Raw genomic sequence first — 18830 nt, forward strand, 5'->3', positions numbered from 1 at the left:
AATAATGGACCTGATCCTTACCATACAACCCCATCATGAACCTCTTATGTCCCAGTCTGGATGGGTGATGTATTGGTTATGTTGGGGGGGGGGTCAGCAATGGGGGGGCCCCATCCCAGGGAGGGAGGCCATGTTGAACCCTCCCACACACAATGATAGACCTGATCCCTATCATACAACCCCACCATGAACCTCTTATGTCCCAGTCTGGATGGGTGATGTATTGGTTATGTTGGGGAGGGGTCAGCAATGGGGGGGCCCCATCCCAGGGAGGGAGGCCATTTTGAACCCTCCCACACACAATGATAGACCTGATCCCTATCATAAACCCACCATGATCCTCTTATGTCCCAGTCTGGATGGGTGATGTATTGGTTATGTTGGGGAGTGGGGGGGGGGGGTTGTCAGGTATGGGGGGACCCCTATCCCAGGGAGGGAGGCCATTTTGAACCCCCTCCCTCTTTTCTCACCCCTCCCTCTAGGGAAGTGACGTCAGCGGTCCGGAAGACGGCGGCCCCCCCCAGGAGGAGCGGAGAGAGGGTGAAGGAAGATGGCGGCCAAGTCGGACGGTGTGTTGGGCTCCGGCTTCGCTCAGCTCCGGGAGCCCGGGGCCGGGGTGGAGCGGGAGGAGGAGGAGGAGGGGAGCAGTTCCATCCATATCTGTCATTGCTGTCACACGTCGTCCTGTTATTGGGGCTGCCGCTCCGCCTGCCTGCGCTCCCTGCTGAGCCGGAGAGGGGCCCCCGGGGGCCCGGCGGCGGCGGCGGTGGTGGGGGCGGCCAGGGAGCGGGCATGGCTGGACTGCCTGTGGATCGTATTGGCCCTGCTGGTGTTCTTCTGGGATGTGGGCACCGACCTGTGGCTGGCGGCGGACTATTACCGGCGGAGGGACTACGTGCCGTGCGCCCTGACCCTTCTCCTCGTCCTCGTCCCCTCCGTCCTCGTCCAGATCCTCAGCTTCAGATGGTTCGCCCAGGACTACAGCGGAGGGGGGCTGGGGGCTGTGCAGGGGCTCAGCAACCGGGGGCCCCCCATGATGGGAAACACTCACCACCACTACCAGCACTACGGGCCCCCCCGGCGGCTCTGCAGACTCTCCGTCTGGGCCTGGCAGACCGTCATCCATGTCCTGCAGATGGGGCAAGTCTGGAGGTAAGGAGGGGGGCAATTCTGGGGGGACGGGGCAAGTCTGGATGTAAGGGGGGGGGTAAGTCTGGAGGTAAGGAGGGGGGCAAGTCTGGGGGGAGGGGGGGGCAAGTCTGGAGGTAAGGAGGGGGACAAGTCTTGGGGGAGGGGGGAAAGTCTGGGAGAGGGGGGCAAATCTGGAGGTAAGGAGGGGGGCAAGTCTGTAGGTAAGGAGGGGGGCAAGTCTGGGGGTAAGGGGGGCACTTGGGGCAAGTCTGGAGGTAAGGGGGGACCAGGGGAGGGAGGCAATTCTGGGGGACAGGGCAAGTCTGGAGGTAGGGAGGGGGGCAAGTCTGGAGGTAAGGAGGGGGGCAAGTCTGGGGGGAGGGGGGCAAGTCGAGGTAAGGAGGGGGACAAGTCTGGGGAGAGGGGGGCAAGTCTGGAGGTAAGGAGGGAGGCAAGTCTGGTGGTAAGGAGGGGGGCAAGTGTGGGGGTAAGGGGGGACTGGGGGCAAGTGTGGAGGTAAGGAGGGGGGCAAGTCTGGGGGGAGGGGGGCAAGTCTGAAGGGAAGGCGGGAGGCAAGTCTGGAGGTAAGGGGGGACTGGGGACAAGTCTGGGGGGCAAGTCTGGAGGTAAGGGGGACCAGCGAGGGGGCCAAGTCTGGAGGTGAGGGGGGCAAGTCTGGGAGGATGGGGTAAGGGGGCAAGTCTGGAAGTAAGGGGGATTGAGGGAGGGGGGCAAGTCTGGAGGTAAGGGGGGACCGGGGGCAAGTCTGGAGGTAAAGGGGGATGGGGGAGGGGGAAGTCTGGAGGTAAGGGGGGACAGGGGGCAGGTCTGGGGGTACAGGGGGGTGGCTGAGTGAAGAGGCAAGTCTGGCAGTAAAAGAGGAGAGGAGCAAGGCTGGGGCAAAGGAAAAGGGGCAAGTCTTGGGATAGGGAGGAGAAATCTAGAGGAAAGGGGAGGAAGAGAAGGTGCGGGTAAGCGGGGGGGGGGGGGGGGGGTGGTAAGTCTGGAGGTAGAGGGGTGAGGGAAGGAGACAAGATGGGCTAAGGGAGCGAATGGCAGAAAGGAGAAGGGTAAGGGAGGGGGAAAAGACTGGAGGTAAGGTGGGGGCAAGTCTTGAGGTAAGGAGAAGGAAGGTCTGGAGATTGGGGGGGGGGGGGGCTTAAGTCTGAGGTAAGGGGACGGGTGCAGTGGCAAGTCTAGAGGTAAGAAGGACAAGTTTAGAGAAGGGGGGGGGCAAGTCTGAAGAAAAGAGGGAGGGGACACGTTTGGAAGTAAGGGCCACATTTGAAGAATAGGGGAAGCAAGTATTAGGAAAAGAGAAAAGGGGCAAGTCTAGAGGTAAGGGGGGGGGGGCATCTGTGAAGCAAATGGGAGAGGGGCAAATATAGAGGTAGCGGGAAGGGGATTGGGGGTACTGGGAAGAAGACACCAGTAATGGGGTGTACTGGAAGAAGTGGCATGGTAATAGGAAGGTACTGGGAAGAAGGCACTGGTCTTGTGTATTTATTAGGAAGTAGGCACACTGGTAATAGAAGTACTCCGAGGAATTTATATAGTCACAGTGTTTTGAAGGGAAGAAAGTACTGGGGATAGGCCAACTCTTCCAGGTGGAAGGACGGCTCTAGTAATAGGACAAGACATGGGAAATAACTTTCTAGTTAAGCAAAGTTTAAGGGAGAGACTGTCCCACTGATGTGGGGTACAGGGGAGGACTCCCCCCACTGATGTGGGGTACAGGGGAGGACTCCCCCCACTGATGTGGGGTACAGGGGAGGACTCCCCCCACTGATGTGGGGTACAGGGGAGGACTCCCTCCACTGATGCGGGGTACAGGGGAGGACTCCCCTTGTGATTTGGGGTACAGGGGAGGATTCCCCATTGATTGGGGTACAGGGGAAGCCTCCCTTATTGATTGGGGTACAGGGGAGTCCTCCATTGATTGGGGTACAGGAGAGGCCTCCCTTATTTATTGGGGTACAGAGGAGGCCTCCCTTATTGATTGGGGTACAGAGGAGGCCTCCCTTATTTATTGGGGTACAGTGGAGTCCTTCTCCATTGCTTGGAGTACAGGGGAGGCCTCCCTTATTGATTGTGGTACAGGGGAGGCCTCCCTTATTGATTGTGGTACAGGGAAGGCCTCCTCCATTGATGTGGGGTACAGGGGAGGCCTCCTCCATTGATTGGGGTACAGGGGAGGCCTCCATTGATTGGGGTACTGGGGAGGCCTCCATTGATTGGGGTACTGGGGAGGCCTCCTCCATTGATGTGGGGTACTGGGGAGGCCTCCTCCATTGATGTGGGGTACTGGGGAGGCCTCCTACATTGATGTGGGGTACTGGGGAGGCCTCCTCCATTGATGTGGGGTACAGTGGAGTCCTCCATTGATTGGGGTACAGGGGAGGCCTCCTCCATTGATTGGGGTACAGGAGAGGCCTCCTCCATTGATTGGGGTACAGGGGAGGCCTCCTCCATTGATTGGGGTAAAGTGGAGTCCTCCATTGATGTGTTGTACAGGAGGAGGGGAGGACTCCCCCAGTGATTCTGCTTTTGGAGAATGTGGAATTGTCATATAATGTACATGTTGCACTTGCTCTAGTGATGTGGGATCACAGGTAGAATACATACTCTGTGTAATATAGAAATGTTTTAAATTCATTTTTATTAAAATAAATCCTATTTATGTCCTGATTGTGTTGGAATTCATAAAGTAAACTGCAATGCACTGTCGGGTGGTCGGGCAATGATATGCAGAAGTAATTATCAGGCAGCGATGTACATTTGTCTGGTGGTCGGGGAATGATATGCAGAAGTAATTATCGGGCAGCGATGTATATTTGTTGGGTGGTCGGGCGATGATATGGAGAAGTGATTATGGGGCAGAGATGTACATTTGTCGGGTGGTCGGGGAATGATATGAAGTAATTGTCGGGTGCCGGGAATAGGGATCCGGTAATTGTCGGGTGCGGGGAATAGGAATCCGGTAATTGTCGGGTACTATTAATAAGGTGTCAGCTGAAGTAGTTGTGTGTTACATGTCTTATAAGATTTTTGTTGGTAATATTTGGGTGCAGTCATGTCATAGCAGGGACTGTATGTGAATTTCTGTCCTGGTAAAGCTACAATATAATGCAAGGACAGGGGGATTGGGGAGTGAGGCTGGCATGCTTAATCCGTGTATAAGAAGAGGAATACAGTAATTTTGGGAAGGGGGGGGGGTGTCTTATATTGAGGTACTGAAAATCATCTGCATGGAGTGTGTATGATGTGTTGGTAAATACAATGTAAATAATTATCCGGAAGATCCTATCCAGGGGCTGGGAAGATCACACTTGGAATATGGAGTGTTGGATAGAAAGCACTGGCAAGGTGTTGGTTCAAGGAAGAGTCCACTTACTGTGAGGGGTTGCTGGGAATCACGCACTGTTTTTTTCTGGGTGGGGGGTTTAGGGGAGGGAAATGATGAACTGGCATTAGGGAATAGAGGATGTGGAGCTGTGTTATTTGAAATACAATGTCATGGTTGTGTGCCAGTCCAGATAATGATCTGGCAATGCATTGGGAAGGGGAATGCAGAATGTATTGTGATAATAATGCAGATGGCTGTGGGTTGCAATATATAATGCATTGCTAATCCTGGAGTATAATGATATATTGCAATGTACAATGCACTGCACATCCAGGAGTATAATGATATATTGCAATCCTGGGGTATAAAAATATACTACAATATATAATGCACTGCTCATCCAGGAGTATAATGATATATTGCTATGTATAATGCACTGCTAATCCTGGGGTATAAAAATATATTACAATATATAATACACTGCTCATCCAGGAGTATAATGATGTATTGCAATGTATAATGCACTGCTAATCCTGGGGTATAAACATATATTACATTGTATAATGCACTGCTAATCCTGGGGTATAATATTATATTGCAATGTTTAATGCACTGCTCATCCTGGAGTATAATTATGTATTGCAATGTATAATGCACTGCTAATCCTGGGGTATAATAATATATTGCAATGTGGGATTACATAGTATAATAGATGACAGCCCCAGGGCTGTGGAGGACAGTGCTGTGATAATATGCTGCTTAGACCATGCATCGGCAGTGTAAGGGGTGCAGGGAGTGAATTTACATTGATTTCTTCTATGATATTGGGAGATAATGATCTGTTAACCTTCTCTTATTGGGGATGTGGCCCTCGCTGGGTTTCTGGGGGCCACACTGGATAACCTTCCTGTACTTGGGATTACACTGCAAGGCTCACTCTGGCCCCCCAGCACATCTCCTGATCGCTTTGTATTTCCAGACACGCTGCACATTGGGGTGGAGGGGGGGGATGATGGGCTGCGTAGGCTGAAACGTTTGCTGCAATGTCAGGAGCTGGGCTTGGTGTGCTTGGCAGCCAGGTCAGGTATTGTGTGGGCGCTGGGAGCTGTCCTCAGTGCTGGGCTGTAATGACTGTACTGGGAGCTGTAATCCTAATGGGCTGCAGTGACTGTGTGCTAGGAGCTGTCATTGGGGCTGAACTGCAGTGACTGTGCTGGGCTGCAATGACTGTACTAGGAGCTGTACTGCTTCTGGGCTGCAGTGACTGTGCTAAGAGCTGTCCCTGGTGCTGAACAGCAGTGACTGTACTGGGAGCTGTCCCTGGTGCTAAACAGCAGTGACTGTACTGGGACCTGTCCCCTGGTGCTGAACAGCAGTGACTGTACTGGGAGCTGTCCCTGGTGCTGAATGGCAGTGACTGTACTGGGAGCTGTCCCTGGTGCTGAACAGCAGTGACTGTACTGGGAGCTGTCCCTGGTGCTGAACAGCAGTGACTGTACTGGGAGCCGCCCCTGGTGCTGAACGGCAGTGACTGTACTGGGAGCCGTCCCTGGTGCTGAACGGCAATGACTACTGGGAGCTGACCTCCATGCTGGGCTACAATGACTGTACTTGGAGCTGTAATGCTTCTGGGCTGCAGTGACTGTACTAGGAGTTGTAATGCTTCTGGGCTGTAATGACTGTACTGGGAGCTGTCCATGGTTTTGAACTGCAGCGACTGTTCTTGAGAACTTGCCATGGTGCTGAACAGCAGTGAGTGTACTGGGAGCTGTCCCTGGTGCTGAACTGCAATGACTGTACTGGGAGCTGTCCCTGGTGCTGAACTGCAATGACTGTACTGGGAGCTGTCCTCCATGCTGGGCTGCATTGACTGTACTAGGAGCTGAACTGCTTCTGGGCTGTAATGATTGCACTGGGAGATGTAATGCTTCTGGGGTGCAGTGATTGTGCTTGGAGCTGTCATTGGTGCTGAACTACAGCAACTGAACTGGGAACTTTCCCTAGTGCTGAATGGCAGTGACTGTACTGGGAATTGTCCTGGTTTATTGACTGTACTAGGAGCTCTCCCCAGTGCTGGGCTACAGCGACTCTGCTGTGAGCTCTCCCTGGTGCTGAACTGCAGTGACTGTACTGGGAGCTGTCCCTGGTCCTGATTAGCAGTGACTGTACTAAGATCTGTACCAGGTGCTGATCTGTAGTAACTGTACTGGGAGCTGTCTCTGGTCTTGAACCATGGTGATTTTACTGTGAGCTGTCCCTGATGCAGTGACTGTATTAGGAGAAATACCTGATGCATCGACTGTACAGGGAGCTGTCTCTGGTTCTGAACTGCAGTGACTGTACTGGGAGCTGTCCCCAGTGCAGTGTCTATACTGGCAGCTGTCCTCGGTGCATTAACTGTACTGGGAGCTCTCTTCGGTGCTGTGACTATACTGGGAGCTAAGCCATCCCTGGCGCTGAACTGCAGTAACTGTGTAAGTGGAGGTAGTAATGCAGCATACACAGCCTTCTGCCGTCCAGCACCTGGACTTCTCTGTCTTCTATTTCAGCGACCTGTTTAGTTGCACCCAACTGTCTTTGAGCTCAGGACGCTTGCTCAATAGTCTATCTTGCTTTATCACTTGTACTACTATGTCTACTACACCTTTGACTTGCTTTATCTTCTGTCTCCCATTGATTGGCGGTGTTGGTGCTTGCTCCTGAGCAAACTCTGTTCTCCTATCCAGTGTCACCGGTTTATACACTAAGTCCTAGTTCTGGCTCCTGGGGCAGTATCTGTATTGGCCCTTGCGCTACATGGCTTCTACTTCCCAAATCCTTGCTTTTAAAGCTTTGCTATCTCCACACTTTACAGCTTTCAGCTCTGTGGCCATTTCTTATTGGTGTCCTCAATTCTGATCTCCAACTTTCTTCTGATGCCCTACATCCTGATCTTTGACTGTCTCCTGATGCCCCACACCTTGATCTCTGACTGTCTTCTGATGTCCTACACCCTGATCTCTGACTGTCTTCTGATGTCCTACACCCTGATCTCTGACTGTCTTCTGATGTCCTACACCTACATCTCTGACTGTCTTCTGATGTCCTACATCCTGATCTTTGACTTCTCCTGATGTCCTGCACCAGTGATGGCAAACCTCTGGGGTGCCAAGGTTTGCCATCACTGTCCTACACCCTGATCTTTGACTGTCTTCTGATGTCCTACACCCTGATCTCTGACTGTCTTCTGATGTCCTACACCCTGATCTCTGACTGTCTTCTGATGGCCTACACCCTGATCTCTGACTGTCTTCTGATGGCCTACACCCTGATCTCTGACTGTCTTCTGATGGCCTACACCCTGATCTCTGACTGTCTTCTGATGTCCTACACCCTGATCTCTGACTGTCTTCTGTAGTCCTACACCTACATCTCTGACTGTCTTCTGATGTCCTACATCCTGATCTTTGACTTCTCCTGATGTCCTACACCAGTGATGGCAAACCTCTGGGGTGCCAAGGTTTGCCATCACTGTCCTACACCCTGATCTTTGACTTCTCCTGATGTCCTACACCCTGATCTTTGACTGACTTCTGTTGTCCTAAACCCTGATCTCTGACTGTCTTCTGATGTCCAACACCCTGATCTCTGACTGTCTTCTGATGTCCTACACGTTGATCTCTGACTGTCTTCTGATGTCCTACACGTTGATCTCTGACTGTCTTCTGATGTCCTACACGTTGATCTCTGACTGTCTTCTGATGTCCTACACCCTGATCTCTGACTGTCTTCTGATGTCCTACACGTTGATCTCTGTCTGTCTTCTGATGTCCTACACGTTGATCTCTGTCTGTCTTCTGATGTCCTACACGTTGATCTCTGACTGTCTTCTGATGTCCTACACGTTGATCTCTGACTGTCTTCTGATGTCCTACACCCTGATCTCTGACTGTCTTCTGATGTCCTACACCTACATCTCTGACTGTCTTCTGATGTCCTACATCCTGATCTTTGACTTCTCCTGATGTCCTACACCAGTGATGGCAAACCTCTGGGGTGCCAGGGTTTGCCATCACTGTCCTACACCCTAATCTTTGACTTCTCCTGATGTCCTACACCCTGCTCTTTGACTGTCTCCTGATGTCCTTACACCCTTATCTTTGCCTGTCTCCTGATGTCCTTACACCCTGATCTTTGCCTGTCTCCTGATGTCCTTACACCCTGATCTTTGACTGTCTCCTGATGTCCTTACACCCTGATCTTTGCCTGTCTCCTGATGTCCTTACACCCTGATCTTTGCCTGTCTCCTGATGTCCTTACACCCTGATCTTTGCCTGTCTCCTGATGTCCCTACACCCTGATCTTTGCCTGTCTCCTGATGTCCCTACACCCTGATCTTTGCCTGTCTCCTGATGTCCTTACACCCTGATCTTTGCCTGTCTCCTGATGTCCTTACACCCTGATCTTTGCCTGTCTCCTGATGTCCTTACACCCTGATCTTTGCCTGTCTCCTGATGTCCTTACACCCTGATCTTTGCCTGTCTCCTGATGTCCTTACACCCTGATCTTTGACTGTCTCCTGATGTCCTTACACCCTGATCTTTGACTGTCTCCTGATGTCCTTACACCCTGATCTTTGACTGTCTCCTGATGTCCTTACACCCTGATCTTTGCTTGTCTCCTGATGTCCTTACACCCTGATCTCTGACTGTCTTCAGATGTGCTAAACCCGGATCTCTGACTGTCTTAATTTCAGATATCTATGTTAATTATTACTAAGGGGATGCTATACTGTACTATATCTCTGCTGTCTGTACCGTACTATCATACACATACATGTCTCAATTTTCTCTTTTCTCTCGAATAATACTGTGTATGTTTTACCTCCTACAAGGCTCTCAAACTGCTCTATTTAGTAAAGAGATTGCTCACTTTTACCGCACTCTATCATTGAATTGCTTTTATGTCCGCCTTGCTGCCACTTTTTTTTTTTTTTAAAGTGCCTTAGTCATATATTATATACAGTTACTCTCATCTTTTATGGATTCTGCTGATTCTCCCAGGATATGACCATAATATCTGCTATCTGTAAACTAAAAGAGCCAGTAAGTCCCCCCACCCTGCCACCCACCAGACATCCTTCTGCCTAGCAAGGAGATCAGTCTGTGATATAAGACACCTTGCCCAGGCTGCAGAATGTCATTCTGTCTGAAACGAAAGGAGGAGAGGTTGGCCCTGTGCAGTATTCCTAACCGTTCGGTTGCCCGCTGTTTGAGGAATTCCAGATTTTTAAAGGTTAATGGTATTATCACCAGGGTCTGAGAGTGGAGCTTCTAAACAGATGCTGTTAAAAAAATAAAAAAAATAAAAATCCCCTAGCTGTTCATCGGTGACATGCTTGCATTGGTGCGATGTATTTCAGGCTGCAGGCTTGCAGCTGGGCGATGGATTCTAACGAGGGATGTGGGGGAGGTTAAGCACTGTGAAGGTAGGAGCCACTGCAGCTGGTGACAGCCCTGCCCCCTCCCCCTTGCTCTAATATGTATGTTTTTTTTTTTTTTTGGCCGAAGGAGATTAAAGGAACCTGTAAATGTCTTATTTTCTGTGTTGTTTAATTCATTGCCACTCTGCATTTTTATGTTCTTCATTTCCATCATAGAATATGTACTTGCTATAGGCATCGTACACTTTTTAAAGCTTTATATGCATATAAAACACCTGTGTATCAAGAAGATAAGAGAGAAGAACCTGGATGTCTGAGGCACCACATATTCTTGTATTTAGATTGGAAAAAAAGCTTTTTTTTTATATCGTTGTGTATATACGTAAAAATTGCAATAGCTTTATTGATATAAAATGGCAATAAAACAACATAGGATAACCTTCTATGCATGAATTGCAATAAGGTATGTCTTCCATATGTTAAGTCTCCCCATTTGTTCCCATCATTGCAGATAGAGGCACATAGTAGATTATTTGTGACTGTCTGTCCAGCAAGCCTGATCCAGGCATGCCCAAATTATTCCCTTATATAAGGGATGGCACAGGGGGTGCTCAAGGACTGAGGAGGGGGCGAAAAGACCCCCAGGCATTAGGACAGGAGGACTTGTGTTCACAAATGAGAGGACTCCAATATGGCTGCCATAGGTGTGTGCATCCTGTTTGATGCCAATTCCCCCTGCTTCCTTTTGCCCCCTATCTCCCCCTATCTCCCCCTTGCAGTGCTGCCAGCTTCTCTCTTCTCCTCCCGCACCGGCTGCTGCAGGGAATGTTTCAGGGTGGATGAATGAATGAGCACAGTGAGTGATCCGTACTGATTGCTCCTGTGCTCATAAGTGAAGCAGAGTAAACCATGTTTACAATGCTTCACTTTGTGAATGAACAGGAAGCTGCTCAGCACAGAGCACTCCCCATTCATTCACTGTCCAGTACAGCTGAGGCTGCAGAGAAAGGGACTGGAGAAGCTCTGTGCTCAGTCCCTTTCTCTTTGTTTAGATCCTTGATATTTTACTAAAGCCCCCCCCCACAGCACTCCTAAAAAGATAATATAATATATATTTATATTATATTATAATATATATATTATAATATAAAAAGTAATAATAATACTGTCAAAAATAATAAAAATTTTTTTAAAAAATAAATAAATAATAAAAATAAAAACTGACACCAACCTCTGCCCTACTGACACCGTCCACTGCCTTACTGACACCGTCCACTGCCTTACTGACACCGTCCACTGCCTTACTGACACTGTCCACTGCCCTACTGACACTGTCCACTGCCCTACTGACACCAATCTCTGCCCTACTGACACCAATCTCTGCCCTACTGACACCGTCCACTGCCCTACTGACACCATCCACTGCCCTACTGACACCAATCTCTGCCCTACTGACACCGTCCACTGCCCTGCTGACACCGTCCACTGCCCTGCTGACACCGTCCACTGCCCTACTGACACCGTCCACTGCCCTACTGACACCAATCTCTGCCCTACTGACACCAATCTCTGCCCTACTGACACCGTCCACTGCCCTACTGACATCGTCCACTGCCCTACTGACACCATCCACTGCCCTACTGACACCATCCTCTGCCCTACTGACACTGTCCACTGCCCTACTGACACTGTCCACTGCCCTATTGACACTGTCCACTGCCCTATTGACACCGTCCACTGCCTTACTGACACTGTCCACTGCCCTACTGACACTGTCCACTGCCCTACTGACACTGTCCACTGCCCTACTGACACTGTCCACTGCCCTACTGACACTGTCCACTGCCCTACTGACACCAATCTCTGCCCTACTGACACCAATCTCTGCCCTACTGACACCGTCCACTACCCTACTGACACCATCCACTGCCCTACTGACACCAATCTCTGCCCTACTGACACCGTCCACTGCCCTACTGACACCGTCCACTGCCCTACTGACACCGTCCACTGCCCTACTGACACCATCCACTGCCCTACTGACACCAATATCTGCTCTACTGACACTGCTTTGCTGATATCTGCATGTGTGTTTGTGCTGTGGGGCGCACACCCTAATGCAGTAGGCTGCGCACACTAATAATGGCCGCTATCAACTTTATCAGGTATGACCTAGAGCTGCATTATTCTGGCCAAAAATGACTGCTGCGCAAATACAGTGTGACATAAAATATTGCAACAACCACCATTTTATTCTCTAGGGTCTCTACTAAAAAAAAAATATTAAAAAATTATATATATATATATATATTTGATGGCTGATTGCAGCAGGGAAAAAATTGTGATAATGATTTCTTAAAGATTAATTGTGCAGCTCTAGTATGAGCAAATAATCCCCTATGTAAGGCAGACACAGGCGGTGCTCAGGGACGATGGGGGGGGGGGGGGGTTCTTTCACAAATTGGTTGATCCCCCAATATGACCGCTATCAACCTTACGAAAAATTACCAAAAATCCCCTATATAAGGCAGACTTTGGGGGTGATCAGGGACTGTGGGAGGACATTAAAGGGCAAGGGAACTTGCTTTCACAAACTGGAGTACCCAAATATGACTACCATCACTTTTTCAGATCCCCTATTATAAGCGATGAGATGGGGCTTTCAATGACTGGGGGGGAGGGGGGCATTATGGAAGGGAGATTTGCATTCACAAATTGGAGGACCCGAAGACGGCCGTTATCAACTTCATCAGGTATGAAAAAATAATCCCCTACATAAGGCAGAGACAGATGGTGAACAGGGAACAAACTGAACGACCCCCAATATGACCGGCATTAACCGCTATCAATTTTATGAGAAATTACAAAAAAAAAACTTCTATATAAGGCAGAAACAGGGGGTGCTCAGGGACTTGGGGGTGGGGGGGGGACATCCCCAGGCATTAAGGACAAAGGGGATTTTCTTTCACAGATTGGATTACCCCAAATATGACCGATGATACCTAGATGAGTTTTTGGACCCATGTAGGCCATAAAGAAAAAAAAGTTTCACGCATTTGTGGTATCTCCATACTCAGGAGACAACTTCAGAAAACTGCCCCTGCATCTTACTAAATATCTTGGATTGTCTACTTTCCAAAAAGTGGTCATTTGGGGGGTATTTGTACCGTCTTGGCATTTTAGGGCCTCATGAAAAGAGATAAGCTGTCAGTATATCAGGACTGATCAATTTTCAAATTTTATATAGATATATATATATATATATATATATATATATATATATACAGTGGTGTGAAAAAGTGTTTGCCCCCTTCCTCATTTCCTGTTCCTTTGCATGTTTGTCACACTTAAGTGTTTCGGAACATCAAACCAATTTAAACAATAGTCAAGGACAACACAAGTAAACACAAAATGCAATTTGTAAATGAAGGTGTTTATTATTAAAGGTGAAAAAAAATCCAAACCATCATGGCCCTGTGTGAAAAAGTGATTGCCCCCCTTGTTAAAACATACTATAACTGTGGTTGTCCACACCTGAGTTCAATTTCTCTAGCCACACCCAGGCCTGATTATTGCCACACCTGTTCACAATCAAGGCATCACTTAAATAGGAGCTGCTTGACACAGTAAGGTCCACCAGAAGATCCTTAAAAGCTACACATCATGCCGAGACCCAAAGAAATTCAGGAACAATTGAGAAAGAAAGTAATTGAGATCTATCAGTCTGGAAAGGGTTATAAAGCCATTTCCAAAGCTTTGGGAATCCAGCGAACCACAGTGAGAGCCATTATCCACAAATGGCGAAGACATGGAACAGTGGTGAACCTTCCCAGGAGTGGCCGGCCGCCCAAAATTACCCCAAGAGCGCAGCGACGACTCATCCAAGAGGTCACAAAAGACCCCACAACAACGTCCAAGGAACTGCAGGCCTCACTTGCCTCAGTTAAGGTCAGCGTTCATGCCTCCACCATCAGGAAAAGACTGGGCAAAAATGGCCTGCATGGCAGAGTTCCAAGGAGAAAACCACTGCTGAGCAAAAAGAACATCAAAGCTCGTCTCAATTTCTCCACAACACATCTTGATGATCCCCAAGACTTTTGGGACAACATTCTGTGGACCGATGAGACAAAAGTGGAACTCTTTGGAAGGTGTGTGTCCAAGTATATCTGGCGTAGAAGGAACACTGCATTTCATAAAAAGAACATTATACCAACAGTAAAATATGGTGGTGGTAGTGTGATGGTCTGGGGCTGTTTTGCTGCTTCAGGACCTGGAAGACTTGCCGTGATAAAAGGAACTATGAATTCTGCTGTCTACCAAGAGATCCTGAAGGAGAATGTCCGACCATCTGTTCGTGTACTCAAGCTGAACTGAACTTGGGTTCTGCAGCAGGACAATGATCCTAAACACACCAGCAAGTCCACCACCGAATGGCTGAAGAAAAACAAAATGAAGACTTTGGAGTGGCCTAGCCAAAGTCCTGACCTGAATCCTATTGAGATGTTGTGGTATGACCTTAAAAATGCCGTTCATGCTCGAAAACCCTCTAATGTAACTGAATTAGGACAATTCTGCAAAGATGAGTGGGCCAAAATTCCTCCAGGACGCTGTAAAAGCCTCATTGCACGTTATCGCAAACGCTTGGTTGCAGTTGTTGCTGCTAAGGGTGGCCCAACCAGTTATTAGGTTTAGGGGGCAATCACTTTTTCACACAGGGCCATGATGGTTTGGATTTTTTTTCACCTTTAATAATAAACACCTTCATTTACAAATTGCATTTTGTGTTTACTTGTGTTGTCCTTGACTATTGTTTAAATTGGTTTGATGTTCCGAAACACTTAAGTGTGACAAACATGCAAAGGAACAGGAAATGAGGAAGGGGGCAAACACTTTTTCACACCACTGTATATATATATATATATATATATATATATATATATATATATATATATATATATATATATATATATATATAAATACATACATATATATACATAAATACATACATATATATACATACATACATACACCAACCATAGTTTGTGGACACTATAACTTTGACACAGACTAAATAATATACACTGGTTTATTTACACTGGGTTACCTTTTACAAAATACTATAAATGTATCAAAATACATTTTGGCCTAAATGAATTAAAAAAATATTAATTTGCAAAATCTTATAACCAAAACTAAGAAATTTTTTATTTTTTTTAGTTTTTTTTCTGTATTTTTGCTCTTATATAGCGAACGATAAAAAAACCCCAGTGCTGATGAATTGCTTCCTACCCTGGGATATTACAAAATGATGACTGGGTGGCAGCCCTGTTATCCTAGAAGGGCGTCATATGACATCCACCCAGAATGGCGCCCATCCGAGAAGGACGTCATGACAGTGATGGCAAACCTTGGCACCCCAGATGTTTTGGAACTACGTTTCCCATGATGCTCATGCACTCGGCGGTGTAGTTGAACATCATGGGAAATGTAGTTCCAAAACATCAGTAGTGGCAAACCTTGGTACCCCAGATGTTTTGGAACTACATTTCCCATGATGCTCATACACTCTGCAGTGTAGTTGAGCATCATGGGAAATGTAGTTCCAAAACATCTGGGGTGCCAAGGTTCGTCATCACTGTCATATGGCATCCACCCAGAATGGCGCACCACAGGCCATGCTCCGACGTGATCTGTCACCTGCTGTGTCCGATGGACAGATCAGTCTACCAGCCTGCTGCCTGTACCAAGTGTTCTATCGAGTTGAGGTCAGGACCCAAACTCACTCATCCATGTCTTTATGGACCTTGCTTTGTGCACTGGTCCAAATCATTTGGTGGAGGGGGAGGATTATGGTGTGGGGTTGTTTTTCAGGGGTTGGGCTTGGCCACATAGTTTAAGTAAAGGGAACTCTTAAGGCGTCGGCATACTAAGGCCATTTTGGACAATTTTATGCTCCCAACTTTGTGGAAACCGTTTGGGGATGGCCCCTTCCTGTTCCAACATGACTGCACACCAGTGCACAAAGCAAGGTCCGTAAAGACGTAGATGAGCAATTTTGGGGTGGAGGAACTTGACTGGTCTCCACAGTAGAGCTGCACGATTCTGGGAAAAATGAGAATCATGATTCTTTTGCTTAGAATGAAGATCACGATTCTCTCACGATTCTCAAAAACTGAGAATAAATAAGAAAAAATAAGGCCCAATACAGGGCCATGGTGAGAGTTGTAGTCTTTCCATAACACAGAATCAGCCATGATGGGAGTTACACTGCTCAGGACTATACACTGAGCGCTAGAGGACCCGACTAAGGGTTGTAGTCCCCCCCACAAAACGATTGTGCTGGGAGCTGCAGTCCTCCAGCATGACTGATTTTGGCTTATGGGGGACTATAAAACCCCCCAGCATGATTCTGGTTTATGGTGGACTACTACCCTTAGCATGCCCCTATTTGGGGGGACGGGACATATAGCACTGAGGACTGCAACTCCCCAGCATGACTTATTCTCTATGAGGGACTACAATTCCCAGCAGGGACCTGTGTATAGTAGTGAGGACTCCTACCCATACATGAATAGACATTCATTCAGTCCATGCTGAATCAGATGAATTTCAATCCATGTATGGCCCCGCCATAAATCCAAGTCTCCTCTAAAGTGTGATCCTTGTTTAGACAGCTTTTCAGAAACAACTGACAGGCAGTGAGGAGGTGCGCGCTCACTGTGGTTTCCCGGCCACTGTACCCGCCCACGCCCAGGCAGTGACACGCCGCATCACACGCTCCAATGACTGACGTCAGTTCCGATATCCGCCATTTGTGTTCCACTAAACGAAAATCGCTGATTATCCAGACGCTAGATCATGTGGGGGGGGGGGGGCTGAATCGAGATCGTGATCGTTTCACGATTAATCGTGCACCTCTACTGCACAGAGTCCTGGCCTCAACCAGATAGATCACCTTTGAGATGAATTAGAGTGAAGACTGCAAGCCAGGCCTTCTTGACCAACATCAGTGCCTGACCTCACAAATGCGCTTCTGGAAGAATGGTCAAACATTCCCATAGACACACTCCTATACCTTGTGGACAGCCTTCCCAGAAGAGTTAAAGCTGTTATAGCTGCAAAGGGTGGGCCAACTCAATATTGAAACCTACGGACTAAGACTGGGATACCATTAAAGTTTGTGTGCGTGTAAAGGTAGGCGTCCCAATACTTTTGGTAATATGCTGTATCTTGTACTGACCTATGGCTGTAAATGATATGGTGTTTAATTCTAATGAGTGGCAATATCTAATCATTTGTAGCGCACTTTACGCACACGCAGTATGATGCGGTTTCTGTTTCTTAGGAAAAGGGCAGAAGGTAGAAGGCATCTTTTGTGAATCCAGCGGGGTTCTCTCACCTCTTTCACCCTCCGTTTCATACTTGGATGGAGCAGCAGTTACATGCTGAATATTTTGGTCAGGGATGGTTGGCTTAAACTCTGGCTTGCAAATTTCATTATGGATTCTGTGTTTCATTTAATAAACTGTCTCCCTCCTGTGCACATCGTTCGATGGATATAGTTCTAGCTTAGAGGTATTCTGTTAAAAAAAAAAAGTAGAGTAGAAATTTCCCTCACGTAGTTTCCTGCTGACCAGGACAGGATTAAGAGAAATCTCCCCAGCGGGTAAAAAAAGCGGCCATATATCTAGTCTATAACTCAGTTAAGAACAGTTTTCACACGTTAAAAGCAAACATTATATATTTTACAAAAGCAGAGGCCCTGGAGAATAAAATGGTGGTTGTTGGAATTGTTTGTTTTAGCGACGCATTGAAATTTCGGCCTCCCCAAATAGGGTTATTATTGACGTTTTGCAAATGAAAAGGTGCCGATAATGGCCTCCAAAAAATGCGCGCTTTTGCTGCAATCTTATCGCCATTTTTGGCAGCATTTTACTGCGTTTTTTTTTTTTGCAGGGATTATACCGCAGTGTGTTTTTCATAGATCATGTGACTCAAAAACTGCATCAAAAATGCCCCCGTGTTGTTGCGTTTTCAATGAGGAGGTGCATTTTTGGTGCATTTTTTTTATTCATTTTTTTACATTTTTTTTAACTGAGCAAATATGCACCAAAAAATGCAGCAAGCAGGATTTTGAACAGCGCAATGGAAGAACAACGGACCAGTGTGAAGACATGCATATTATTCTTTTTTAAAGGGATGCATTTTTCTGGAGCTTTTCTTGCGCCTTTTTTCTTTTAAAGCAAAAGCACCTCAAAAACTGCTCAGTGTAAGAGCAGCCTATCGGCCAAAAAGGTGCGGATAATGGAAATTAATATTTATATAAATATTCATTTAAATTCACGATATTAATTAGAAAACTGATTATAATACAAATATATATTTAAAAAAATAAATAAAAAGAAAAAAGAAAATGAGCCAGCCGAGCATCGAACCGTCAATGGCCCGGCTTTAGTTCCCACCTTCAGTAATTTTCCCCTCTGTTTCCAAGGAGAACAATCTCACTTCTGGGCTGTTGTAGAACAATAAAGCTACCCTGCTGATTTGCATTGTCACATTAGTCCAACACAATACAGCAGAAACAAAACTTAACACTGCTCTGATTAACTTCCCTTCCCTGTAGGATTGCACCGATACTAGTATCGGTATCGGTGCTGATACCGAGTATTTGCACAAGTATCGGTCCTCATGCAAATGCACTGATACCTGAAGCTGATACTTTCAGGCTCGGTTCTTTGAGCTGTCAGCGGGTCTTCCCTGTTGACAGCTGAAGTGTTAAAGTGTTGGTGTTTGCCAAAAATATGTAGAAGAATACATATCGGCCTAAACTGATGAAGAATATTTTTTTTTTTATATATATTTCTTTTTTTTTTGGATATGTATTATAGCAAAAAGTAAAAAGAAATGTTTATATACGCCTCGGAATGGGCT

At 47.3% G+C, this 18830-nt stretch overlaps 1 protein-coding gene across 1 annotated transcript in view; it reads left to right on the forward strand.

Annotated features, from left to right (window-relative positions):
* Positions 1-546: 546 nt before the first annotated feature.
* The window catches only part of XKR6 (XK related 6), a 287145-nt gene continuing 268861 nt past the window's right edge, over positions 547-18830 (forward strand). Inside the window, exon 1 of the mRNA XM_077489282.1 lies at positions 547-1152. Within this exon, the coding sequence (XP_077345408.1) occupies positions 551-1152 (602 nt within the window). The 5' untranslated portion in view covers positions 547-550. The remainder of the gene's footprint in view (positions 1153-18830) is intronic.

The sequence above is a fragment of the Lithobates pipiens genome, unplaced genomic scaffold, assembly GCF_037356315.1.
Source record: "Lithobates pipiens isolate NorthernLeopardFrog02 unplaced genomic scaffold, aLitPip1_a1.2 Scaffold_18, whole genome shotgun sequence".
In the NCBI taxonomy this organism is placed as follows: Eukaryota; Metazoa; Chordata; class Amphibia; order Anura; family Ranidae; genus Lithobates; species Lithobates pipiens.